The 25,105-nt window shown below is 38.3% G+C and overlaps 1 protein-coding gene across 3 annotated transcripts in view; it reads right to left on the reverse strand.

Moving 5' to 3' along the window:
* Positions 1–25,105, reverse strand: part of ccser2b (coiled-coil serine-rich protein 2b) — a 110,229-nt gene that overhangs the window by 58,324 nt on the left and 26,800 nt on the right. For all 3 annotated transcript variants that reach the window (XM_067430090.1, XM_067430089.1, XM_067430091.1), the window contains one exon: positions 22,115–22,296. In XM_067430090.1, the coding sequence (XP_067286191.1) occupies positions 22,115–22,296 (182 nt within the window). The remainder of the gene's footprint in view (positions 1–22,114; positions 22,297–25,105) is intronic.

Consider the following 25,105-nt stretch of genomic DNA (forward strand, 5'->3'; position numbering starts at 1 on the left):
AGGTTGTGTGTGTTATGGCTTCACAAATGCTTTGCTGCATACCGTGGCTGTAACGAGTGGTTATTTCAGTCAAGGTTGCTCTTCTATAAGCTTGAATCAGTCAGCCCATTCTCCTCTGACCTCTAGCATCAACAAGGCATTTTCGCCCACAGGACTGCTGCATACTGGATGTTTTTCCCTTTTCACACCATTCTTTGTAAACCCTAGAAATGGTTGTGTGTTTCCCATTCTGACATTCAGTTTGGAGTTCAGGAGATTGTCTTGACCAGGACCACACCCCTCTAAATTCATTGAAGCAACTGCCATGTGACTGGTTGATTAGATAATTGCATTAATGAGAAATTGGACAGGTGTTCCTAATAATCCTTTAGGTGAGTGTAGATTCAAGTTTGCCTAGTAAGCGCTTCCCTAACTGACCCGTGAGAATAGATGCAAGAAAAGAAAATCTGACTCTGCAAGAAGAAACTAAATAACAAACATGTCTGAATTGTATTTGGGAAACATCATTATCTGCAGTCTCTCATGTCTCTAGCTCTTAGAGCAGCCTTGTTTCCCTCTGCTCAAGACACAGGAGGTGCTCCTGAATGAGCTTCACTGTCTGCTCCATTTTTGGCCTTTCTTTCCCATCAGACAGTAATTTGCTATTTCATGGTGCTTTTTGCATTAAGACAACAAAAGGCTTTTCTCATCCAGCCTCCAAGCCTTTACACAATGGAGGTATAGCCTTTCAAACAAGACAGATATGTAACCACCACTATTCAAACATACAGGAAATTACCTTGCTCATTGCATAAGGAAGATTGACATTCAAAGCTTTTGCACTGCTTAATGATAAATGTCATATTTATACGTCTCACCAAACCATATGTGAAATATGCTCTGAATTAAATATGATGAACACAAAAACCTGGCATAATGGGGGAACTTTTTTTCTAATTGTAATGAAAAATCAATATTTATTAATAATAATCAAAGAAAAAAAGATAATGTCAATACGTGTATGGCTTGTTTTTGCATTGGATTCCTTTCTTCTATTTTGTTAATATTATTGACTTGGACCTCAGAGACTTTAAAGGTCCTGTTCTTCGCGATTCCATCTTTCAAACTTTAGTTAGTGTGTAATGTTGCTGTCGGAGCATAAATAATACCTGTAAAATTATAAAGCTCAAAGTTCAATGCCAAGCGAGATATTTTATTTAACAGAAGTTCCCTTTCAAAGCCTATACAGCGAACGGCCGGTTTGGACAACACCCCTGCACTTCCTTGCAGGAATGACGTCACTAGAACAGTTTGTTGACTAACCCTCCGCCCACAAGTACATGCAAAATAGGGGGCCTGGTCTTGTTGCTCTCTCATGTGGAGAAGAGAGCGCATTCAGCGCTTGCAACGCCCCGTTATGGTAAGAGGCGGGACCTTTCCGGGCAAAGTGCGCTACGCTGCTGTCCAATCACAACACGGGAAGCGCTGGCCCAATCAGAACTTGTTACGTGTTTTTGAAGAAGGGACTTCATAGAACAAGGAAATCATCAGGCCGTTTTTAGGACAGAGGAAACAGCGCTGTACAGATAAGAAAATTGTGTGAAAAATACTGTTTTTTTTTACACGCAAAACATGAACTCATGTTATATTGCACACTGTAAACATAATCAAAGCTTCGAAAACACGCGAAGAACGGGACCTTTAAACTTGACTTTGACCTCAAAGACTTGAGACTTGATTTGGACCACAGGAACTTGTGAACATTTCTGTTATTTTGCGATATAACAGATATAGCAGCGGTACTTTTATTATAGCAGGATACAGTCGACTGCGCCTTTACCTCCTATCTAGAAAATCCAGTTTAAGATTAGTTTTGTTTGTTTTTAACTGAGCTGGTGCAAATAGGTGCAATTAGACGTGTTATGCCCATTAAGATCAAGCAGATTTGTGAAACATCATGATGGCTTGTCAGTCAATGTCCATCTTAGTCCAACTTGAAACCAACCAATTTCCATACTTCCTTTTGTGAATTGGATGAAAATAACATGATAGTAAAATATTTTTTGTTTAGTCTTCAAAATAGGTCCTTATAGGAAAATAAGGGGCTACACGAGAAACCCTTTCTTGACACTGGTGTGCTTTGAAAATGTTATAAATTAGTTATACTGTTCTGAGTCCCAGCAGCAAATTGAAACAAAACAGAACATATTACCAAGCTGACAGATTACCACAGAAAAAAGAAATAAAAATGGGGTAGTAGTTTTAGAAACAGAGAAGGTGGAAGATAAAGACAGCAGACAATATTTTAAAGGGATTCTTGTTTCAGTAACGTGTGACAGCCTGAACACATAATATTGAAATTCTGTAGCACTCCAGACTGTGGCTTCAAAGAGGGAGACAGAAGAACAAGAGAGGGTGTGAAAAGTAGATTTAATATTTGTTGTATTTAGGCCATCAGTTCTTTGTTAACATTTTGCACCAGACAAACAGTCAGCGAATTAACGAAAGACCTCTTGTAAGCCAAGCCTTCCCCATACAATTAAAATGAATGGGGGATAAGGCTTAGTGCTTCCAAAAGAAAATCTATAGAACACTATATTTCAAATTCTATGGGCCCTATTTTAACAATCTTAGCACATGGTCTAAAGCACACGGCGCAAGTGCACTTAGGGCAAGTCAGAACCCACTTTTGCTCATTCAAAAATGGTCGGCATAGTGGCTGCATGGTCTAAAAGGGTTGTCCCTTTCTCTTAATGAGTAATGTTTGGGACATAACCTGCCATTTTTGGGACATAACTTTTGGGACATAACTTGCAATTTTTGGGACATAATGTTTGGGACATAACGTACAATTCATAGTCACACCATTATAGGTCACACCATTATAGGAACGCCCACCTGGAGGTCAAAACAATGCTATCCTCTGTTGACCACCAGCCATTTTTACCAGGTTTGTAGCCAGTATTAATGTAGTAAGACAGTGATATTAAAATACCAAATTCAATATACACCTTATTGATGTTGCATACTTTGTACAGGCAAGCAAATGCGAAAAGGCTTTTTCTCTTCGTCCATGGGCAACAAGTGTCACAGCAGCCGCTGAGGAAATGCACAGAGTAACGTCATTATATTATTTTTAATATACAATATTACACTAATATTTATGACCGAAAAAGCAGAAATGGTGCCGGCGACTGTGTCCCATCACAATAAAAGTCCCGCTGCTCACGAGCCGTGTGTTGTGTAACAATCGCTCCAGCGGCCTTGCTCGGCTCCTCAACACTTGGCACTGCTCTGCTTTATACTACAGTAACGTTAAAAATCGCATCCATGAACATAATTTCTGCCTGAGTCCTATCCCGATTTTTTTCCACCCGCTGTAAGGTGAAGAACACGTCCCAAGATTCTGCGCTCAAACCTGGCGTCATCAAACTATGCCTTTGTTTTGAATAGGCACCCTCTAACAGACGGAAAAGTTACATAGTGTAAATTTAAATGCTAAATATATTAAGGCCTACTCTATTCGCTGATGAGGAGCTGAGAAAAGTGACAGATCTGCATCCCAGACTCGATAGCAGGCTAAGCTGTCACAGCCTTTTTTATTTGTAATAAACATCTGAGACCTGACAACACACCCACTGTATCTATCTCTGCTGAATCATCTGTATTTTTTATTGTAAGGAAGCTTTATTTTATTTAAACCTCCTCACATGTAAATTTAAAATTTAAGTTTAATGCAAGATAATTATTAGATAAACCCTGATTAAAACTAGATTTAAGATTAATCCTTGTTGGTGAAGCCCACCCTTGGAGTTTAATCTGGCTCTTTTTCTTAGGAATTCTACTTTTTTGAGGGGAGGGTCTATGGGCGTGTAAATATATGTTGTTGTTGTTGTTTCCAGCTCTGTCGATCTAATGGACAAAATAAATTTGCACATGAACACGCAGTGTGAACATGAAACTATTAAATTGCCAAACTATAAAGTGCTCAATTTGGACGACAAGACCATTTCTGAAAAACATGCAAATAGCAGCAGCTTTTATTTCTGCTCTGATACCCGCAACAAAGTTTAAATTCTGTCTGGCAAGCATGCTCCCATAATGTTTATGCATTAAGTCAGTAGGCGTCAGTTTCACGCCTCATTTCAAACTTGATGCCGGCTACAGGTTTCAAAATAGTTGGGACGGAAGCGTGTCTACCATGGTGTAGAATCTCCTCTTCTTTTCCAAACAGTTTGAAGACATCTGAGCATCAAGGTTATGAGTTTCCGGAGTTCCGGTGTTGGATTTTGGTCTCATTCTTGCCTGATATAATTTCCAGCTGCTGAAGAGGTTGTGATCGTCTATGTCGTGTTTTGCGTTTAATGATGCTCCGAATGTTCTCTATGGGTGAAAGATCTGGCCAATTCAGCACCTGGACTCTTCTACGATGAAGCCATGCTGATGTAATAGCTGCAGTATGTGGTGTTGCACTGTCCTGCTGAAATACACAAAGCTTTCCCTGAAATAGTCATCATCTGGAGAGGAGCATACATTGCTCTAAAACCTTTATATACCTTTCAGCATTCATAGTGCCTTCCAAAACATGCAGGCTGCCCTTACTGTATGCACTTATGTACCCCCATACCATCAGAAATACTGGCTTTTAAACTGAACGCTGATAACATGCTGGAAGGTCTCCCTCCTCTTTAGCCCGGAGGACAAGGTATCCGTGATTTCTTACAAGAATGTCAAATTTGGACTCTGACCATAGAACACTTTTCCACTTTGCAACCTTGGCCCATGGGACACGATGGCGCTTCTGGACTAAGTTCAAATATGGCTTCCTTTTTGCATGATAAAGTTTTAGTTGGCATTTGCAGATGTTACGGCGGATTGTGTTTGCAGACAATGGTTTCTGGAAGTATTCCTGGGCCCATTTATTAATGTCATTGATTCAATTATGCCGATGAGTGATGCAGTGCCGTCTGAAGGCCTGAAGACCACGGGCATCCAATGGAGGTCTTCGGCCTTCTCCTTTACACACACACACAGATTTCTCCAGTTTCTCTGAATCGTGTGATGATGTTATGCACTGCAGATGATGAGAAGTCTTTGCAATCTAATGTTGAGGAACATTGTTGTTAAAGTAGGCCTATTCCACTATCTTATTACGCACTCTTTCACAGATTTCACAGCCCTTTGCCCTTCTTTACTTCTGATAGAATCTGCCTCTTCAAGAAATCTCTTTGTTGGTTTGTTGAAATGGGTGTCATAGAGTGTTAATGAGTTGGTGTCAGTTTAAGGGTAATGTAGGGTGGAGGATACCTAATATCTTTTCTCATGTTTAATGGTTAGTTAGGGAGTGAGGAAAGTTATCTGTTGTCTTGTTTTTCTTTAACGCAGGTCATTTAATGCTTATTCCCTTTTAGGAAGAGGTATTTTTGTTTTCTTTTGTTTAGACAAATTTTTTATTTGAATTTTTTTTAAGGTTTATTTATACATTTTGGCTTTATTTCATTTCAGATTTCTGTTTCATTTTGTGATCACTGCTTCGTGAAAATAAAAGGCAGAAACACCATCTCATACCAATGGAAAAGTTGTTTGAGTATTTGTTGCTCTGGGTCTTGAGAGCTGGAGATCCTCAGTCTCTCCTTCTTTTTTTGTTTATTGTTCCCTATTTACCCCTAGACTAAGAGAAGACATAACACTAATAATGTTATAGACCTGATATCAATTAACTTAGTTAGTTACTAGATATTCTCCCAGCTGAATCTGTTTAAAATGTCTTGCTTTTTTCAGCCATTTGTTGCCTCTGTGCCAATTTTTTTGAGACCTGTAGCAGGCATCAAGTTTGAAATGAGCTCATTAAGTGGATAAAAGTGTAAAATTTCTCAGTTTAAACATTTTTGTTATATATTTTCTATCGTGAATTAGGGATGTTAACCAATGACCGTTTGACCGATGGTTGACCGTATCAACGTTAACCGATCAAAGTTGTCAGTTGTCGACAAAGAAAAAAAACAAAGTGATCTCTAAATTAGGCTATTATAGACAGTGGACTAAACGCTACTACAGTTAGCCATCTCATTCCAAAATCTTTTTGTGTGAAGTGAACAAATCCCTCACACTCAATTTTTCATAACTCGCCTGTTTGTACTTAATAATACAATAAAAACATTTGGCGCGAGGTCACAGCGGTTGGGTTTGTGCGCTCACAAGGTTTGCAAAAAGTAAACAGCCTAAAACACTTGAGGTTAGAACCAGGGCAGACGACAGTATGAAGCGTGCATTCCAGATAAGATGGGCTTACATTTGGAAATATATTACATTTCAGTGGTAACACATAAGGTGTTGGTCATCATCTTTCTTTTTTATTGTTAGCACTACCTCGAACTAAAGCGGCGTTTTAAAGCGGCGTTCGAACTACCTCGAACTCTTTGGAGCAGTCATTTTCTTAAATGAGCCACGGCAATGTTTCAAATGAGCTTCTAATGCTAGACAAATGCCTTTATTTTCAATGTGATCACCTTGTACCCAAACCACTTCGAAACTAAGGAGCCATTTGTCCTCCAATTACAAACAAGCTCATCGGGGCTGCGTTTCACGCTGTAGGGGATTTCAAAAAAATGACGTGAGTGGAAGGGAGGCGGCAGCGCCAGGACAGTGTGTGTGTGAGAGCGGCAGAGAGATCATAGAGAGATGCGACAGAGTTGCGGGATTGCAGGCGTGGCTCGTGGCTGTTATTTCAAATAGCGCAGCATATTTTAAACTAATCGGTTAACCGGTTTCAACCGGCTGATGAGGCTCGGTGGTCGGTCAAGAGAATGTTTAGTTTTCGCCATCCCTATCGTGAATGATTGGCTCATGTGATTTGAACGTCTTTTAGTTTTCATTTATTCAAATTTAAATACATCCCAACATATCCGGCACAATTGTACATTGTATCTACAGTTTTTATGTAGAAACAATTATATCTGTGAAATGAGATGCTAGTAACACCCCCACAACATATTAATGGAATAACATATTCCGTATCATATAAAGCAAAGTAAAAGCAAAGTTTTCTCAACTGAAAACAAAAGCTGTGCAGCCAAAATACTCTGAAGCGCTCACAGCTAGGTGTTTTCAGGAGGCTAAAAATGCTTTGGTGGACACAGCCTAAGTGTGGCATATCATCTCTATTTGCTATATTTTTAAAGGAGAGTTATTTAGATAAGTAAAATGGCTACTTATTGGATCTTGTGAAACTACTGTACTGTACACAGTGCGATTTGCTCAGCTCTGTCAGGTGCCTAATGCCCCGCAAATACTGATAATCTAGCACTGTTCCAGAAGCTGGGGTTGCTTTAATCTTAATGAGTCAAAGCAACTCAAACAAAGCAACTTAAAAGCTGACCTCATTTTATTAGTTAATGAACAAGCCAGAAAGACCTTACTAGAAGGAACAAATTTCAGCCCTGCAAAATCAAAGAGAAATTCACAGATACAGCAAAGATTACTTAAAAAGGATAACTCTTTATTCTTGTAAACAGGCTTGTGTTCACATTTCTGCCCACTCTGTAACTCTGTAAAATAATGCATGAAGTATAGGGTTCCCTTTCCTTTTTTCCCCTTTTTTAGGGGTTGAAGGTGAACCCAGGTAAAGGCTTGATTTTGATTTTGATATTGATATTTTCTTTTTGTTTTGTTTCATTTAATTTTTTTTTTAAATTATGGCACCCCGCACATGACATGCAATAAAAAAATAAATAAATAAAAAACGAGTATTTCGTTCCCTCGATTTGCTAAATCGTGCACACTATTTACCTTTTTTTTTTTCTTGCATGTCATGTGTGGGGCTCTTTATGAAATAACAACAACATACAAAACTAAAATGGCAGCTAAAGTACTGAAACGATAAAAGGACATACAGTAAAAAATAATATTTTAGGGTAACGTAAAACAAAAATACAAATAGATTTTCGCCAGCAAATGATCACATATAGTACATTTTCAGATTAAAACAATTCCTTTAAAGGGATCCTCCACCGCTTTTTTATATTTAAATATGTTATTCCCTTAACTAAGACGAGTAGATACATACCTCTCTCGTCTCAGTGCGTGCACTGAATCGCGCTGACGTGCGGTGACATTTTGTTATTTTTAGATTAGCCCACTAAGCCCAGTTCATTTATTAGGTACCAAACAGAGATCAAGTTAGACGTGACCAAATGCCTCCATGTTTCCTCTGTTTAAATACAGTTAAACGAATAGCTGAATGACCAAGTACGGTGACACAAAATAAAATGTGGTGCTTTTCTAAGCAGGTTTAAAAGAATAACTATAATGTATGGCAGAGTAACACTTTTGAGAGTACTTCGACTCGGCGCATTAAAAAGTCACGCCTGAAAAATCCTCTCCTCCTATTGACGGAAATGAGAGGGGGAGTAGGAGATGTGAGGGAGGGAGGATTTTTCAGGCGTGACTTTTTTACAGCGCTGAGTCCAAAGTCTGAGTCCAAAAGCATCACGTTTTATTTTGTGTCACCATACTTGGTCATTCAGCTTATCGTTTAACTGTATTTAAATAGGGAAAACGGTGTGATATTTGGTCGCTTCTAACTTGATCTCTGTTTGGTACCATAGTGAATGAACTGGGCTTAGTGGGCTAAGGTAAATGCTATCAAAATGTCACCACACGTCAGAGCAATTCAGTGCACACACTGAGACGAGAGAGGTATGTATCAACTCGTCTTAGTTAAGGGAATAACAGTTTAATATGAAAAAGCAGTGGAGTATCCCTTTAAAGGGTTACTTTAGCGATAAGCATATGGCTTTGTATCAGTAAAAACCCTGGAGTATATTCAAATGATTGTGCTTTCCCCCCTCATATCCCCCTGAGACAAGAGATTTATGCATTTTATTTCTGGAAAAATTCCTCCTATTACGCAAAATGACGATATTTGCATCATCGGAGAAATGTTTGGCCAAAGGCTAAAGACTACAGCCAGCAGAGGGAGCCATTTCCGCATGTTTTGAACCCGTGCATGGGGGATAGGAAATCACACTCAGAGCTCAGCTCGCAGCTACAGGCACTCATTTAAACGGAGCTATGGTGAGCAACGTAAGTCTTTTAACTTCTCAAATTAATTTCTATGAAAGTTAAGCTTGCAAAGGCATGAACTGAAACTTGCCAGACTGAACTCGCGTTGTGAATGTATGCCGCGAGTGTAGTCGAGATTACCTCAGCTCTCATCACGAGAGCTCATTCAGCTCAATTGTCTCACTCCTGCAGTTAGTGCTCAGTGCTGTGATACTCTCGCGTTGACTCACTCATAGGGTTGGGCATCGTTTTGATTTGAACGATTCTGATTCCGATTCCAATTCTTACTTTCGATTCCGGTTCTTTTCCATTCTCGATTCCGATTCTTTGAGGGGTGGAGTCAAAACATGTCACATGGATATTCAATGCTATTTTCAATACCACGGGGAAAAACACTGCATATACTGTCAATTAGACATTTTTTATATACTTTTTTTTTTTTGTCTGTCTTTTGAAAGTCTGTCTTTTGAAAGTCTCTTAATAGATCAATCACTATTAAAATTCTCTCACAAATATTTGCTAACTCAACGTATTTTTTTACAACGGGGTAATTGTGTTGCAATAGCTTACACACAGCACAAGTAAGCTTGATTTCGAATGGTGAATTGAATTTAAAAAGACGACTAAACAGTAATTAAATTAGAACAAATAAACATATTACAAAAAATAGCAAAAATAAATAAAATAGAATAAAATATATAAATGAAAGACTGCTTTATTTTTTCAGGTAGGTCTAACATTCAGGTAAGAAACTGAATTAAAAAATGCAAAGTGGCTAATTAAATTTAAAATAACATTGGATAATGTTTTTTGCAACAACAAAAAAATAGTTTCACATAAAACCATTAAAGTTACACACGTTGATCAGTCAAGAGCGGTGTGATCATTTGTCTTTTTGTAGTTTGACTTTAAATAACAAATGACTGCTGCCCCTTTAAGAACTACCGCACTCATGGATCCTGAACACTGTTCCTGTTACTCATTCTTCATTTCTTCCTGAATTGTTTAAGACTGTGTTTACATTAATACTCTTCAAAATGTGCACTGACAATTTGGTTGATTGTATTTGACCAATAATAATCTGGAAAAAGAAGCAAATATTTGCACTTGTATGTCAGAGGGGGCTTTATTACGGTATGTGTGTGTGTGCGCTTCAGATGTGAGCCTGAAATCTGAGGGATTCGAAGAATTATGTGCAATCCCGCGCGAAATTCAGACCGATCACACACACTAACACTAACATGCTGTCGTAAGGAAAAGTCCAGCAGAACGCGCGTTCGCCATGTAACCGGGCTGAGTGAGAATATGCGGCTGCGCGTAAACTCGCTGTCGGTCAGAGAAGGAGAGGAGAGTGCAGCTGGGATCGATACTGTAGAAACTGAGCAGGCTATCGTATCTTTTCAGATATTTCAGTATCTATATTTTTGACAACACTAGTTTCAATGTGCCGACACAGGCTTTTTAAAAGTGAAATAAATCCACACTTCAGAGCGCAGTTTACCGGGCTTCCATGGCTAAAAGAACAAGCGGGCGCGCAAGCACCGGAAACCAAAACGTGCGCGTTTGGAACGATGATCGGAACCGAAAACAAATTTTCTAAACGATTCCAATGGAATCGTTCTTTTTTAAACGGTTCCAAGTTGGAACCGGTTCTCGATGCCCAACCCTACTCACTCATTATATTGAACAGACACGTTCAGTTTGTAATTGTAGTGTCTTCAACAACTCAGTCACAGTAATCCAGTTGGTGGCTTTGGGAATGGCCTCACAGGGCAGCGAAGCATTCTGGGAATTGAAGTTTTGCATCCCGATGAGACAAAAATACATTTTCTGTCTTTTCTCAGTCTAGAAGGCACCAAATTCAAAAATAATTTCACATTTCTACTACATTGATGACCCAATTTTAAATACAGATTCATCTTCCCAGCACTGAAGTGCCCCTTTAAGGCTTAGGCTGTTTTACACCAATAGGTAACCGTATGTATTCTAGCCGCATTAATCCTTGCCGTGCTGCATTCTAAGCAAACAATAAAAGAAAGCAGCCAGAATCTTTTAAGGTCCATGTCAGGTGTAAACCAGTGCTGTAAGATAGTTTTTTAGCAGCAGTGAAGCCGGACTTTAACAGTCTTCTCTGAACTAATGTAAGCTTATAAGAAGAATCATCATTTAACAACATGATATTGATATTTTCTTTTAAAACACTAGTATTTTTTTTTTCTCTAAACCTGGCAATGCGTCTGATCTTTGATGCAATTGTGGCGAGCAACACCGTTTCAAATCAAATAAGAATCATTAAAATTATTAAGTAATTTTTTAGGGTAAAGGTCATGTTAATGATTTTCAGTTTCACGGTAATTTAAATCAAACGTTTTTCAATAACTGAATAATACATAAAAGTGGTATTTGGAGTAAAAAGTGCTCCTACTGTTGGGGCTACAATAAAATGGTTAATGTAATTTATCAGGTTGGGTGTCTAACTTGGAGATAATCACACTTATCCGTATTTAAAAATATAATATATAACAAATATAATTTATTGTTACTGTAAAGCCATATTTAATTAAGGGATTGTGTTTATTTAAATAATTATATTTACCAAAATAAACAGAATATGGTACAAACTTGATTGAAAAAAGTGATTGTTTTGAAGGAGTATTAGATAGGGGGACAACTTGGATATTATGCAAAACATATTAATTTAGTATTTGTATTTTTGTTTTTTTTCAGCATTCACACACATTTAGCCCTGTTTTACACTAAAACTTTTATACAGTGGGAAAAAGGGGTGGTGTTTAAAATTAAAATACAATGCAATAGCAATCTTGCACATTCTTCTAGGGATGGTTATAGATAAGGTTTTGCCTTCGGGAAAGAGAAAAACATGTGTTATCTTAATGGATTCAGTGCCATAGTGAGGGCCCTCAAGTAACGCTTGGCAGGCAACAACAACAACAGACGGTTCTGGTAAACCAGAGAGATGCATCAAACTTCTAACAGCCCAAATGACTAGTAAATGTTGAGAAAGTAGCAATGAAAGTCCTTATGACGAGAGTGTAAGCTAGAGAGATAAGAACAGAGTTTAAAAGAGTGAAAGAGAGATAAAAGTTCTGTATAACATCACAGGTTCTCTCTCGCAAAACAAAAATCTTGTAGCAATTCATGTTGGAACACTGCCCCCTAGTGGAGCACCCTCTCATCTAACCAGTCAGTGATTTTACCTGTTCAGGTTTTTCCCCCCTTTTTAATGTTTCTTAATTAAAAAAGCAATGCTTTTATGAAACAAATCATTGTCATGCAAGTCATACAAAAATCTATTTGATCGAAACGCTCCTGTTCATTTTCCCAGAAGTGAGAAATACATACCAATTAATTTTGTCAATTTTAATGAGTACACTACCATATGGCCTCCTATAAATGTATCTTGTTTGGCTCCACAGCGTCTCAGACACATCACTTAGAAACACAGTTGCATGACTTTAATATCCTGAATTCAGCATAAGTCAGAGAGTGGGTGTAGACACACAGCACACTGGGTCAGCTGAACTGTCTGAGGAAATGCACATTAGCAGTTGGAAGGAAATCATTCTTTCTGACTCAGAGAAGATCAGCAATGATATGGGAGTGTGACAGAGGTTCTGTGAGGAGAGGGAGCAGAACACCATCGCTCAGAGTTTTCGCGCTTGGTTGCATCCTGAGTCACTTCTGTTCCTTGGTTTAAAACTTGACAAGTGTGTGTCCTTGTGGGGATATTTTTTGGTCCGCATGGGGAAAACAGCTTTTAAATTATACTAAAGCCCTATTCTCTCCTATTGATTAGTATTACCTGGTGATCTGGTGTCTGTAATTTGTAAAGTAAAAATAACCCCGCAAAAAACCTACCATATTGAACACAGACAGAGGTCCTGTGATAATAGTACTGTGCGATATCTGCATCTCTGTGATTTGGTCAGGATTTTGTGGGGATATATTGCCATATAACTATACAATTTGCCGAAAGAGAAAGCTGAAAATCATCAGAAAAGTGAAAACTAAAACAATGATTAGATAGAGACGGCTGACATGTATAGCAGCATGCGAAAAGACATTCTTCTGTTTATATACACTATATTGCCAAAAGTACTGGGACACCCCTCCAAATCATTGAATTCCTAGGCATACAGACTGCTTCTACAAAAATTTGCGAAAGAATGGGTCGCTCTCAGGAGCTTAGTGAATCCAAGCGTGGTACTGTGATAGGCCAACCGTGTAATAAGTTAATTTGTGAAATTTCCTAACTTCTAAATATTCTACGGTCAACTGTATTATAAAGTGGAAACAATTGGGGCATTCTGAGGTGTACAGTGCACAGAAGTCATCAACTTTCTGCAGAGTCAATACTTACAGACCTCTAAACTTCATTTGGCCTTCAGATTAGCTCAAGAACAGTGCATATAGAGCTTCATGGAATGGGTTTCCATGGCTGAGCAGTGGAATCCAAGCCTTACATCAAGTGCAATGCAAAGCATCTGATGCAGTGGTTTAAAGCTTGCCGCCACTGCACCCTAGAGTAGTGGAGACGTGTTCTCTGGAGTGACAAATCACACTTTGTCTGGCAAACCAATGGACAAGTTTGGCGGATGCCAGGAGGATGGTAGTTGCCTGACTGTGTTGTTCCAAGTGTAAAGTTTGGTTGAGGATGGATTATAATATGGGGTTGTTTTTCAGGGATTGGGTTTGGCATCTTAGTTCCAGTGAAAGGAACTCTTAATGCTCCAGCATACCAATGCATTTTGAACAATTTCATGTTCCCAACTTCATGGGAACAGTTTGGGTATGGCCTCTTCCTGTTCCAACATGAGTGCGCACCAGTGCACAAAGCAAGGTCCATAATGACATAGTTGAACAAGTTTGGTGTGAAGGAACATGACTGGTCTGACCTCAACCCGATAGAACACTTTTGGGATGAAGTAAAGTGGAGACTGCAAGGGAGGCCTTCTCGTCCAACATCAGTGCCTGACCTCACAAATATTCTTCTAGAAGAATGGTCAAAAAATTCCCATAAACACACTCCTAAACCTTGTGGAAAGCCTTCCCAGAAGAGTTAAAGGGTGCAAAGGTTGGACCAACTCCATATTAAATCCTAAGGATTAAGAATGGGAAGTCATTAAATTGCATGTACATTTCATTGAAGTCTTGAAATCATATCTGGGAGATACGTCAGTAATTTTGAATAAAATCCGCCCTTTCTAAATCACACAAGGTCCCCAGATAATACTAATCTGATGCAAATAGGGCTTAAGTAATGCTTTCTAAAAAATATAAATATGCATAACGTTTTCTGTGATGGTTAGGTTAAGGGATAGCCTGGTGGGGACTTCAACCTGAATGCACACAGACTCATGGGGACTCGTGTCACTGTGAGGATCTAAATTGGGGTCCCCATGGGTACAAAAGCTTTTCAATCATTCAGAATGAGTTCTTTTGAAAATGTAAAAATGCAGAATGTTTTCTGTGATGGGTAGGTTTAGGGGTAGGGGCAGTGTAGGGGGATAAAAAATACGTTTTTTTCAGTATAAAAACTATTACATCTATGGTGAGTCCCCAGAAAGACGCGCGCGTGCGTGCGTGCGTGTGTACGCGTGTGCTATTTACTGTATTTGCTAAATAACCAAGGTTTATTCTAAATGGATTAATACTTCTAAAAAATAACAATTCCATTTTGTTGTAATGGTAGCCAGGGAGTCAAATATTTGCTAGCTCACATGGTTTCCTTATAGAGAACTACAAGTGTGATGCATTTTTGTAGGTCAAAACACAGAAACAAGTTAGCATTTTAGCACTTCTGGTGCAGTCTTGAAGTTAATGGCTTTTAGAATGGTTTTTGAAAATGCCTGAAAAAAAGGGCTGTGGTTCAAACAAGTATTGCATTAAAATATTGTTTCTTTGTTGTGTTATTAATTAAGTTTCTTGCCCGGAACTTAGAAGACAAAGCACAATTGACAGTTCTGCTTGTGGATACCCAGCAACGCCCCTTAGTTGTTTTAAATTCACAGTAAACCATGGCTTCTTAGAGGCATATTGATTTTCAGCAAAAGCAGAACTGTCAAGGTATATATATATATATATGTTTTTTTTTTGTGTGTGTGTGTGTGTGTAAGTTGGTTCTGTTAAAACATATGGTACATACAGTATTACTTTTTTGATGGGCCGAAATTTTAATTACAAAGTAATCAAATGCAACACATTTTCCAATATTTTCTGTACAAACATTTGGAGGTGGCCATTTTTTAATTGTATTGTTATGATATCCAAGTATTTAAAATAAAGACCCCTAAATGACAGATAAAAACAAAAGAAACTGTCATCCTCTGTCTTAAAGCATTTAACAAAAGGTACCATATATGGCAGTAATATAGAAGAAAATGCTTTTTATCAATAATATACATTCTAAAAGGTGTAAAAAGTAAAAGCCATCTGTAAATCAGCCACACATGACAGAGGTAACGGTCACCTACTTACAACTCTGGATTTTGATCCTAAATCACACCTTCACAGTTGTCACAACATAGAACTATGATTGTTCCTATATTTTATCACAAAACTGATAAAATCACATAGCATAATGGTAAAAGCTCCTCAAACTAACCAAAACATGCATCGGTGAATACATTAGTAAAATGACACAAAGCAAAATAGGTGACATCACATTAATCGCATCAATTAAACATGATGCACGCAAAAAGTTTATTAATCTTCATGCTTAACCCCAATGTCTGGCATCAATTACATGACATTCAACCTGGCGCAATGCAAATAGCATTTGAGTCCAGTGAATGAGAGCTTCACTTTGGATCTATTACTTTAAAAAAAACTTTTGTATTAATACATCAATCTTAAAAATAGTGCATGAGTCATATTTATATTATACGTTTATGATATATTTTGTCGCTTGAGAGTTGTAGGCTAGTTCCCATTCATTGTCACTTTATGTAAAAGATCATCTGCAAACCAGTCATTTTGTGTTTCATAGAGAGAAAAAGAAAAGAATGCCATTTGGGTTTGAAACAACATGAAAGTCATAAAATGAACTATTCTTGTGGGATGTTCTTTAAAATGATAAGCTTATTGAAATGGATGACACTGAATGTTTGTGAGTTCCTGATGCCCCCATGTGGTCCTTGAAGGTAGGCTACTACACAGGCTGCAAAAAAGTACTTTGTTCAGCTGATTTCCTGTAAATAAACGTTCATCAGACCAGAGAATCTTGTTTCTCACATTCTAAGATCTTTAAGGTGTTTTTTTGCTAATTCCTACTGGGCTTTTTCAGCTGTTAGAACTCATATAGACAGGCTGCCACAGGTGGACTTCAAATCAAACAGTAGAGTTAGATCAAAGATCTTCCAGAGAAATGTTCGAGAGCGAAATTTCAAAAGATCGTAGCACAAGGATCTGAATTATCAATATCCATATGTCAATGTAATGTTCAAAATACAATTTAAAGCACAAGGCTGGAACATCTCAAAATGTGAAAAATGAATACTTTCTGAATTCACTGTATACCTTTTTGCCATCTAAAGGTCATGATACACCAAGCCAACATTAAATAACTAGTTTTTAGTCACCTCACATCGGCTGCATCTGGGCCAAAGGGCTATGCTTGAAAACACAGCAAAGACTACAGCCAACTGCCAACTAGTGTGTGTGTTGTGCCAGTGTGTAAGAAAGTAACTGTCAATATCAGCATGTGTCAAAAGTCTATAATTTTCATTCAAAAAGGGAAACCAAGACCCGTTCTTCGTACCTCGCTTAATACATCTGAGATGATTTGACAGATCCAAGATCGTTTAACCGTGATAACTGATCTCTGGCTAATTTGGTTCTTCAAACAAATTTGCGGTTTGGATTAAAATATCAGGATAAAATGATCTGAGATCACTCCTCGTGCCTGTGTTCCCCGAAGAGGGCAGATGCATCGATACTCGAAACCACGATCAGCAATGCAGCGATTGGCTGGCTTCAAGACAACGTAATGATCATATCATTAAAAAAGCCACCTGGTAAAAAACTCGGATTTCTGGACCTTTATAAGGAAACGACCAAACCAACATAAAAGTTAGATAAATTAAATGCTAACTATTTTGATGAACATGATACAATATTTGTACACACTTTACATTTTTATTTCAAGTTGTAATTTCATTTTAAATTTCATTCGAAGCAGATTTGTTATGTGACAGTATTAATTAAAGTTTCTAAACAGTCAAGATCAAATGATCTGCATCTCTTGCGCTGCATCAATCCACTCCCATATTATCCGTCATCACTCAAATTAATGCATGACAAAGATTAACTGCACAATGTGTATAAACTTCCAATACAGCTATAAAGTAATTATTCCATCAAAGTTCACAAATAAATCTCTCAATCAAGTGACTGTGTCTATTAGCATGGATGCCAGCCGAACTTAGCCCCGCCCACACAAATTTTAGGTCGGGCGGTTCGGTCTGGCCTCGCTCCATAGAGTAATTATCTCCAAACAGAAACTGCTCGGACCAATGAAATCATCAGGGCGGGCTTCAGACGATGACGGACAGATGATCAACAGTAACGTAATCATGCACGTCATCAAAGGGGCTTGGATTATATTTGTTCAAATCTTAAACAGAGAGCTTGTTTGTATATGCATTCACCTTCACAATTTCTCTCCAAAATGATGATCATGTTGGATTTTGTGTATCATTAAATTCTTTTATTTTTTTACAACACTGGCAAAGATCGTATTTCAGCACGCGTGCAGACAGGGTTGCAAAGTTTTTACAACAAAACCCGCCAACTACTAGCCCAAAACAATAGCTTCTCGAGGGGTTCTCCGGAAAAAAAAAAGGTGTTTGGGGGGGGTAAAATGTGTGTTATTTTGGCAAGGTTGCCTTCTAAAATTTGCACGCATGGGTCTATATATCACATAATAGTCGCTTCAACCCGCGGACATTAGGGCTGGGCGATATGGCCCCCCAAAAAAATCCCCAATTTTTTGCCAAAAAATTCGACTTGCGATTTTAATCGATTTTTGCAATATACAGTATACATATCAAAGGTTTATTAATTGATATGCAGATCAAATTAACTTTTATTAACACCAGTAATGTGCAAACAAAGTATAGGGAAAGTTTAAATGTTATGCTATTTAATAATATGCTAATGATATTATTAAATATAGATTACTATTGTTCTTCAATATTCTCACACTGAACTGACCGACAGCTTCAGTTATTATTAAATGAGCTCTTTACTTGCTTTCTGTGTAATTTAGTTTTTCATGAGACTTTGTGACTTCGTACTTTTCTCCATATATTAGGGAGTGGAAATGGCTAATAAATCAATAAGTGCTCTTTTGCTGATTATAGTGGTGGGCACTGCATATCTTTTTTAAATAAAAAATGCTTGTTTGCCACAAAATGGATTAAACATTTAAAAAAAATAAACTAAAAGACTATTTCTTTCACAAGACCCCTTTAAACTTTTAGTTTTACAAACCATCACATTAAAAATAGCATATTTTGGATATTTAGAGCTTTGAAGTGCTGGAAATAAGTGCAGTAAGTGTACAAATAAGTGTACGAAGCCATTGGAAAGCGCTTGAATTTCAATCTCAAAAGGTTGTACGAATCCTGAGATAAATAATGACAACAACATTAAATCCATGTGGTTTTACTACAGTAAATCATGGTGAATGTTGGTGATTTGTGACTGAAACCCCTGACCTTTGCTCATGTTGTCTCCACGTCAGCTCTGTTTGATCTGATATCTGTGGTTCATAACAGAATTCTGCGCCGAACGCTTCCACTAGATCACAATAGCGATGTTATTAATTCTGTGGTGAATATAAACTCTCTCACTGGATCTCCAGCGATGTGTATCGTGTCTGTCACGACGAGATCGGCCCGTGTATGAGCTCGCGCTGCATTCGTTGTCCGCGCAGCTCAGAGCGCAGTTCCGTTCAGACTTCAAACACACTTTGCAGCGGGGTATTGCAAATTGTTCTTTGAAAAACTGAACCAATGACACTGTATGTTGTTAGACGCTATCCTTGTTGTTTGTATATCTCTGTGGCACTGGCAAACGCGCGGGGGAGGGCTGAGCCATTAAGGGAGCCCAGAGGGAGCGTCGGCGGATTTTAAAGAGAAAACCGATTTTCATTCACAAAAATCGACATGAAACTACAAACTCGAATTAATCGATAAAATCGATTTATCGCCCAGCCCTAGCGGACATAGAAAACAACACGCGGAAAAAAAACGCGGACTTGGCAGCACAGTGCAGTTGAACTCTGTTGATGTCACTTCGTTGCTCTGATTGGTTGTAGGTCTATCCAATTGAGGTCTTTCCTGGTTCGGTTGAAACACCTCCCATAATCACAGCCCAATGGAGCAGTTTCAGACTCATATTCTGACTAGAATTGAGTATGACCACGTCAGGCTATGTGTCCATAGTATTATACGCAAATTTTACACAACATTAAAATGTTATTTTCAAATAAACTTTTATATTTATTATTATTGCCCCTGGTTCAAAAATGAAGTCTTGTAATAAAGTAGCAGTGGCTGGGACAGATTTTAAGTATCAACTCAAGATGCAATCTAAACCTGTTTACATTAAATAAGCCTGCTCCCTAGCAGTTTAAGCTGTTGCTATGACAGCAAGTCCAGGATGAGCTTCGAAGAACCAAACAATCCGAGATCAAGCCAAATCGTCAACAATCAAATCCAGCTAACTAAGTTAGCGACGTACGAAGAACTGTATATCTGTATATACTGTATAACTGTATATCTTGGACTGCAGATATACAAACCGCAAACAAAGCAGCGATTGCTTACCATTTTGAATATCAATCACGATTATCACTTTTTTTTCATTCCAAGTGGCTCATATTGAATTATGAATATATTATGTAAATATATTCAGTACATCACATATCGGAATGCTCAAGATGACATCAATTTAAGACAGTATGCTGTCTGTCACATTCACATATTCTTGTGCACTGCCCCGCTCACTAAACTGAAAAGCCAATCAGAGTGTCAGTCTCTCTCATCGACAAACCCAATGCCGATTCAACATGCTGAATCGTGCAAACTCCCAAGCCCGATTACAGTTGACGTTAAACACGGTGTGTCACAGCCCTAAGTGGCAACATAATCTAGTTGGCGAAAAAATATAAAGTACAGTGACAGTTTGTTGCCTAGTACAGTGACATTTGTGATTTGGGTGGGTGATATTTTATATAAATGCTGAATATGACAGGTAAATATGAATGCTAGTATTGTTTTTTTTTCTAGTGACCAGTGGCTCAGATTACCTGCCCTGCCAACACTGTACTGGCCTGGCGGAATAGCACTTCTGAGAGTACTTCGACTCAGCGCAGTAAAAAGTTCTGGCTGAAAAATCCTCCCTCACATCTCCGGAGATTTTTTTTTTCACTAATACATTTTTGCTCATGGCTATTCCGTCATACATTATGGTTCTCCTTTTTAATCCGCTTAGAAAAGCGCCACGTTTTATTTTGTGTCACCATACTTGATCGTTCAAATATTGGTGTAACTGTATTCAAATACAGGTGAGAAACGGTGAGGTGTTTGGTCGCTACTAACTTGATCTCTGTTTGGTACCATAGTAAATGAACTGGGCTTAGTGGGCTAAGCTAAATGCTATCAGAATGTCAACGCGCTTCAGAGCGATTAAGTGCACGCACTGAGACCAAAGAGGTATGTATCAATTCATTTTAGTTAAGGGAATAACATAGTTTTCATATGAAAAAGTGGTGAAGTATCCCTTTAAGAGATATTCTTGAGCCTAAGGGCTCTTTTAAACAGTGGTAATGTATTGAAATCGCTTTGGATGCGTGCTCACGTTTTCTTTCACTTTCAATTTCGCAATCGTGCATACTCTGTCAATAGGGAGCCATGGTGCAGAACGCGCATTTGTCTGAAACTTTTGTTGTGCAACGAATCCTGTGCCACGGTCCTGTCGGTCTTCTCGTCATGTGATGTATGCTGTGATGTATGTACAGCTCGAATAGATCGTATTGCATGAGCTGATGGACCTTTATCCACCTAAATTTAAATCCTTTTTATTTCTATAAAAAGCAAAATGAGAGTGGAGGTGTAATGTAAACATACTGGTGACATTATACCATCCTAACTTCACACCCTCACACTCCGTTATGACTGTTCTAGTGTTTAGTGGCAGTTGTACTCAGTCATCAGGGCCAAAAAAATTTCAATATTACTTAGCAAAAACTATTACTATAATCTGAATCATTAAAACCAATGATAGGAATATGCAGCTGTTGTTTATCTAATATGTGTCAAATTAGGAATTACTAAACAGGTACCAGATAACATTAATTAAGTGATTTGTAATCTTAAACACAGAAAGATACATATAATAGAGAGAGGCATTTAACAAGCTATCATAGATGCAAAGAAGGATAAAGGCTAGCGCTTTAAGCATAATTGCAGAGTCATCCTCTCATTTGACTTTAATTTTAACCTCACGATTTACTAACAGCCATGAAGCTGACAATCTGATCAGCTGTTTTCCAGAAGAAAGACAAATGATGACTATCAGCAGGAGCCAATTTGGAGTGTTCTCAGCAGTATAATGCATAATCAGAGACTCACCTTCACCTTATCTAGTTAGTCTCTGGGCTTTGAACACAAGACAGACCTCACTTTAAAAGACACAAAAAAAACTAACAGTGCTCATCAGTTGTGATTTTTAAAATCTCAAACATAAACGACACAAATTCAGAAAAGTTTGGCACTATATTTCAGGAGCTTGAAAAGAAGATTACAGAGAGTTGCCTAGAGGAGCAATTCTCCACTGCAGGGTCAAAGACCACAGAGCCAGACTGCTTAAGAAGTTGTACAAGCAAGCTAAAGAACCAGTACTAAAAAAAAGAAAAACCCTTGATGAAATAATGAAACTCAATAATCCACTATTTATGGAAATGTGTATGAAAAAATGTTGCGTGTTGTTGTGTTCTCTCTTGGAAGTCGCTTAGGTCAATCTTTTCATAAGGATTTGGACTCACCATGCTGTTGAGATCCGAGCCAAAGCTTCCACAGGGGTGTCCAGAGCCTCCCAGTGCCTCCATCCCCTCTTCATCCCACATGTAAGTCCCTCCAGAGCTGTCTGATGGCGACAGGTCCAGAGACGAGCCATGAGGAAAATCGCCTGTAGGAGACGTCTCATGCTCAAAGTCATCTTTACAGGCTGGAAGTGACAATAAACTGGGTAAGACAGTGGCAGAGAATATTATATATATACAGTGCCCTCCACAGTTATTGGCACCCCTGTTTAAGATGTGGTCGTGGACTTCCCTTTTTTTTAAACAACATAGAACCCAAATGCAAAAAAAGAGAAAAATCCAACTTTTCATTTAAGTACATTACTTTGGTGGTAAAAAAAAAAAAAAAATCACACATTTAGGGGAAAACTTGAAATCTTGAAATCACATGTCCCACAATTATTGGCACCCCTAACAATTCCTCTGAAAAATGTAATTTATTTTTTTCTAAATATATATTTTCTGTAGTTGTTAAAGTTGATTAGGGTATCTAGAAAATTTTACTTAGTAATTCATGAGTTCCTGCTTCCCTGGGGTATAAATATGATGTGACACAGACGCCTAATTCTCTTACCCATTTGTCAACATGGCAAAGACAAGAAAACACCCTTCAAGAAAGGCAGATGTGTGTCGACCTTCATAAGTCAGGCAATGCCTACAAGAAAATAGCCACTCGCCTTAACTTCCCCGTATCTATAGTCAGAGGAATCATTAAGAAGTTTAAAACAACTAAACAGTGACAAACAAGGCTGGAAGAGGTCCCAAGTTTATCTTGCCACAACGCATAGTGAGGAAGATGGTAAGTGAAGTAAAAAAATGTCCTAAGCTCACTGTCACAGAATTTCAACAAAGAGTGGAATCTTGGGGTCACAAAGTCTCCAAAACAACCATCAGATGCTCTCTACATGCCAACAAGTTGTTTGGGAGGCATGCAAGGAAAAAGCCTTTTCTCACTAACACTCACAAGCGTAAACGTCTGGAGTTTGCTAAGCGGTACTGGGACTTCAACTGGGATCGTGTGCTTTGGTCAGATGAGACTAAGATTGAGCTTTTTGGCAACAGACACTTTAAGTGTGTCTGGCGTAAAACAAAAGATTAGTATGCTGAAAAGCACCTCATGCGCACCGTGAAGTATGGTGGAGGATCTGTGATGCTGTGGGCCTGTTTCTCTTCCAAAGGCCCTTTGAACCTTGTTAGGTTGCATGGCATTATGAATGCTTTGAACTATCAGGATATTTTAAATAAAAACCTGATGGCCTCTGCCAGAAAGCTGAAGATGGGTCGTCATCACCAGGATAATGATCCAAAACGTGGCAAAATCTACACAAAAATGGTTCAGCAGTCACAAACTCAAGGCCCTCCCATGGCCATCCTATTACCCAGACCTTAACCCAATCGAAAACCTGTGGGGCGAGGTAAAGAAGAGAGTGCATAAGAGACGACCCAGGACACTATGATCTAGAAAGATTGTGCAAAGAAGAATAGTCAAAGATCCCTCTCTCTGTGTTCTCCAATCTTGTGAAATGTTATAGGAGAAGATTAAGTGATCTCTTGTTGGCAAAAGGGGGTGGAACAAAGTATTAACATCAGGGGTGCCAATAATTGTGGGACACATGATTTCAAGGTTTTTTTTTTCTTTCCAAATCTGTGATTTTTTTTACCACCAAAGTAATGTACTTAAACGAAAGGTAGGATTTTTCTCTTTTTTTGCATTTTGGTTCTATGTTGTTTTTTAAAAAAAAGAGAATTTTTAGAAGTCCGCGACCACATCTTAAACAGGGGTGCAAATAATTCTGGAGGGCACTATATATATATATATATATATATATATATATATATATATATATATATATATATATATATATATATATATATATATATATATATATATATATATATAGTAATCTTAGTGACAGTATAGATCTGCTCAAAGTGTTTAAATATGAAACCCTATTTCAAAAGCTAATTAGAATAATAATTATCTAATTTCAAAACAGCTTCCTGAAGCTTCGTCACTTTATTGCGTATCGAATCAGTGGTTCAGATCGCCAAAAACCCATGATTTCAGCAGTTTGGTGGTTTGACACGCAATCTAAATCATGAATCGATACACTAATTCATAAAGCTCCGAAGCTTCAGGAAGCAGTGTTTTGGAATCGGCCATCACTATATAAGTCATTATTTAGGGGTTTTTTTGCACACAAAAACTATTCTCGTCGCTTCATAAAATTATTGTAGAACCACTGTAGTGAGATGGACTTTGTAACGACATCTTTAGGCCGCGTGTCAACCAAAGCGTTTTTAGCCAGCTGAAAACACTAGGCGCTCTGCTGAAAAAGCCTCGCTGTGAGCGCTTGAGATTGTTTTGGCAGGCAGCGTTTTTGTTTTTTTCTTCAGTTGAGACTCTTTTCTTGTTATGATACGGAAAATCCACGGAAGTGTTACTAATTTCACAGGTATTTTGTTTCCGATACAATGTAAAGTATTTGCTCTGGCTCTTATTTTAAATAATGTTGTTCCGTTATTATTGCATGTTGTCCATCTGTTGACGACACTCAGAATTGGTCTGTGTTGTATTTATCCCGTCCCTCCTCCACTGTGATTGGTCGGCTGGGTGAGAAGTGACATTGATGAGTGCTGCGTTTTACTCAAAGTTGAACATTCTCTAACTCTCGGCGACCAGTAAAAAACGCTGAGCGTTCAACGCTTGAGCGTGAAATACTCGCTCAGTGCCTCGTTGCGCTCCAGGCGTTCTAAAAATGCGGCACTCCCATTGAAAAAATTGAAAACGCCAGCCAGCTGCGTGGACTACGCTTTGGTGGACACACGGCCTTAGTGCCTTTTATGGGTCTTAAGGGAAGAAATGTCACTGCTGCCAATGGAGGCCTTTTTGAGCCATCAGATTTCAACAAAAATATCTTCATTTGTGTTCCGAAGATGAACAAAGGTCTTTCG

The sequence above is a fragment of the Pseudorasbora parva genome, chromosome 21, assembly GCF_024679245.1.
Source record: "Pseudorasbora parva isolate DD20220531a chromosome 21, ASM2467924v1, whole genome shotgun sequence".
NCBI classification, from domain to species: domain Eukaryota; kingdom Metazoa; phylum Chordata; class Actinopteri; order Cypriniformes; family Gobionidae; genus Pseudorasbora; species Pseudorasbora parva.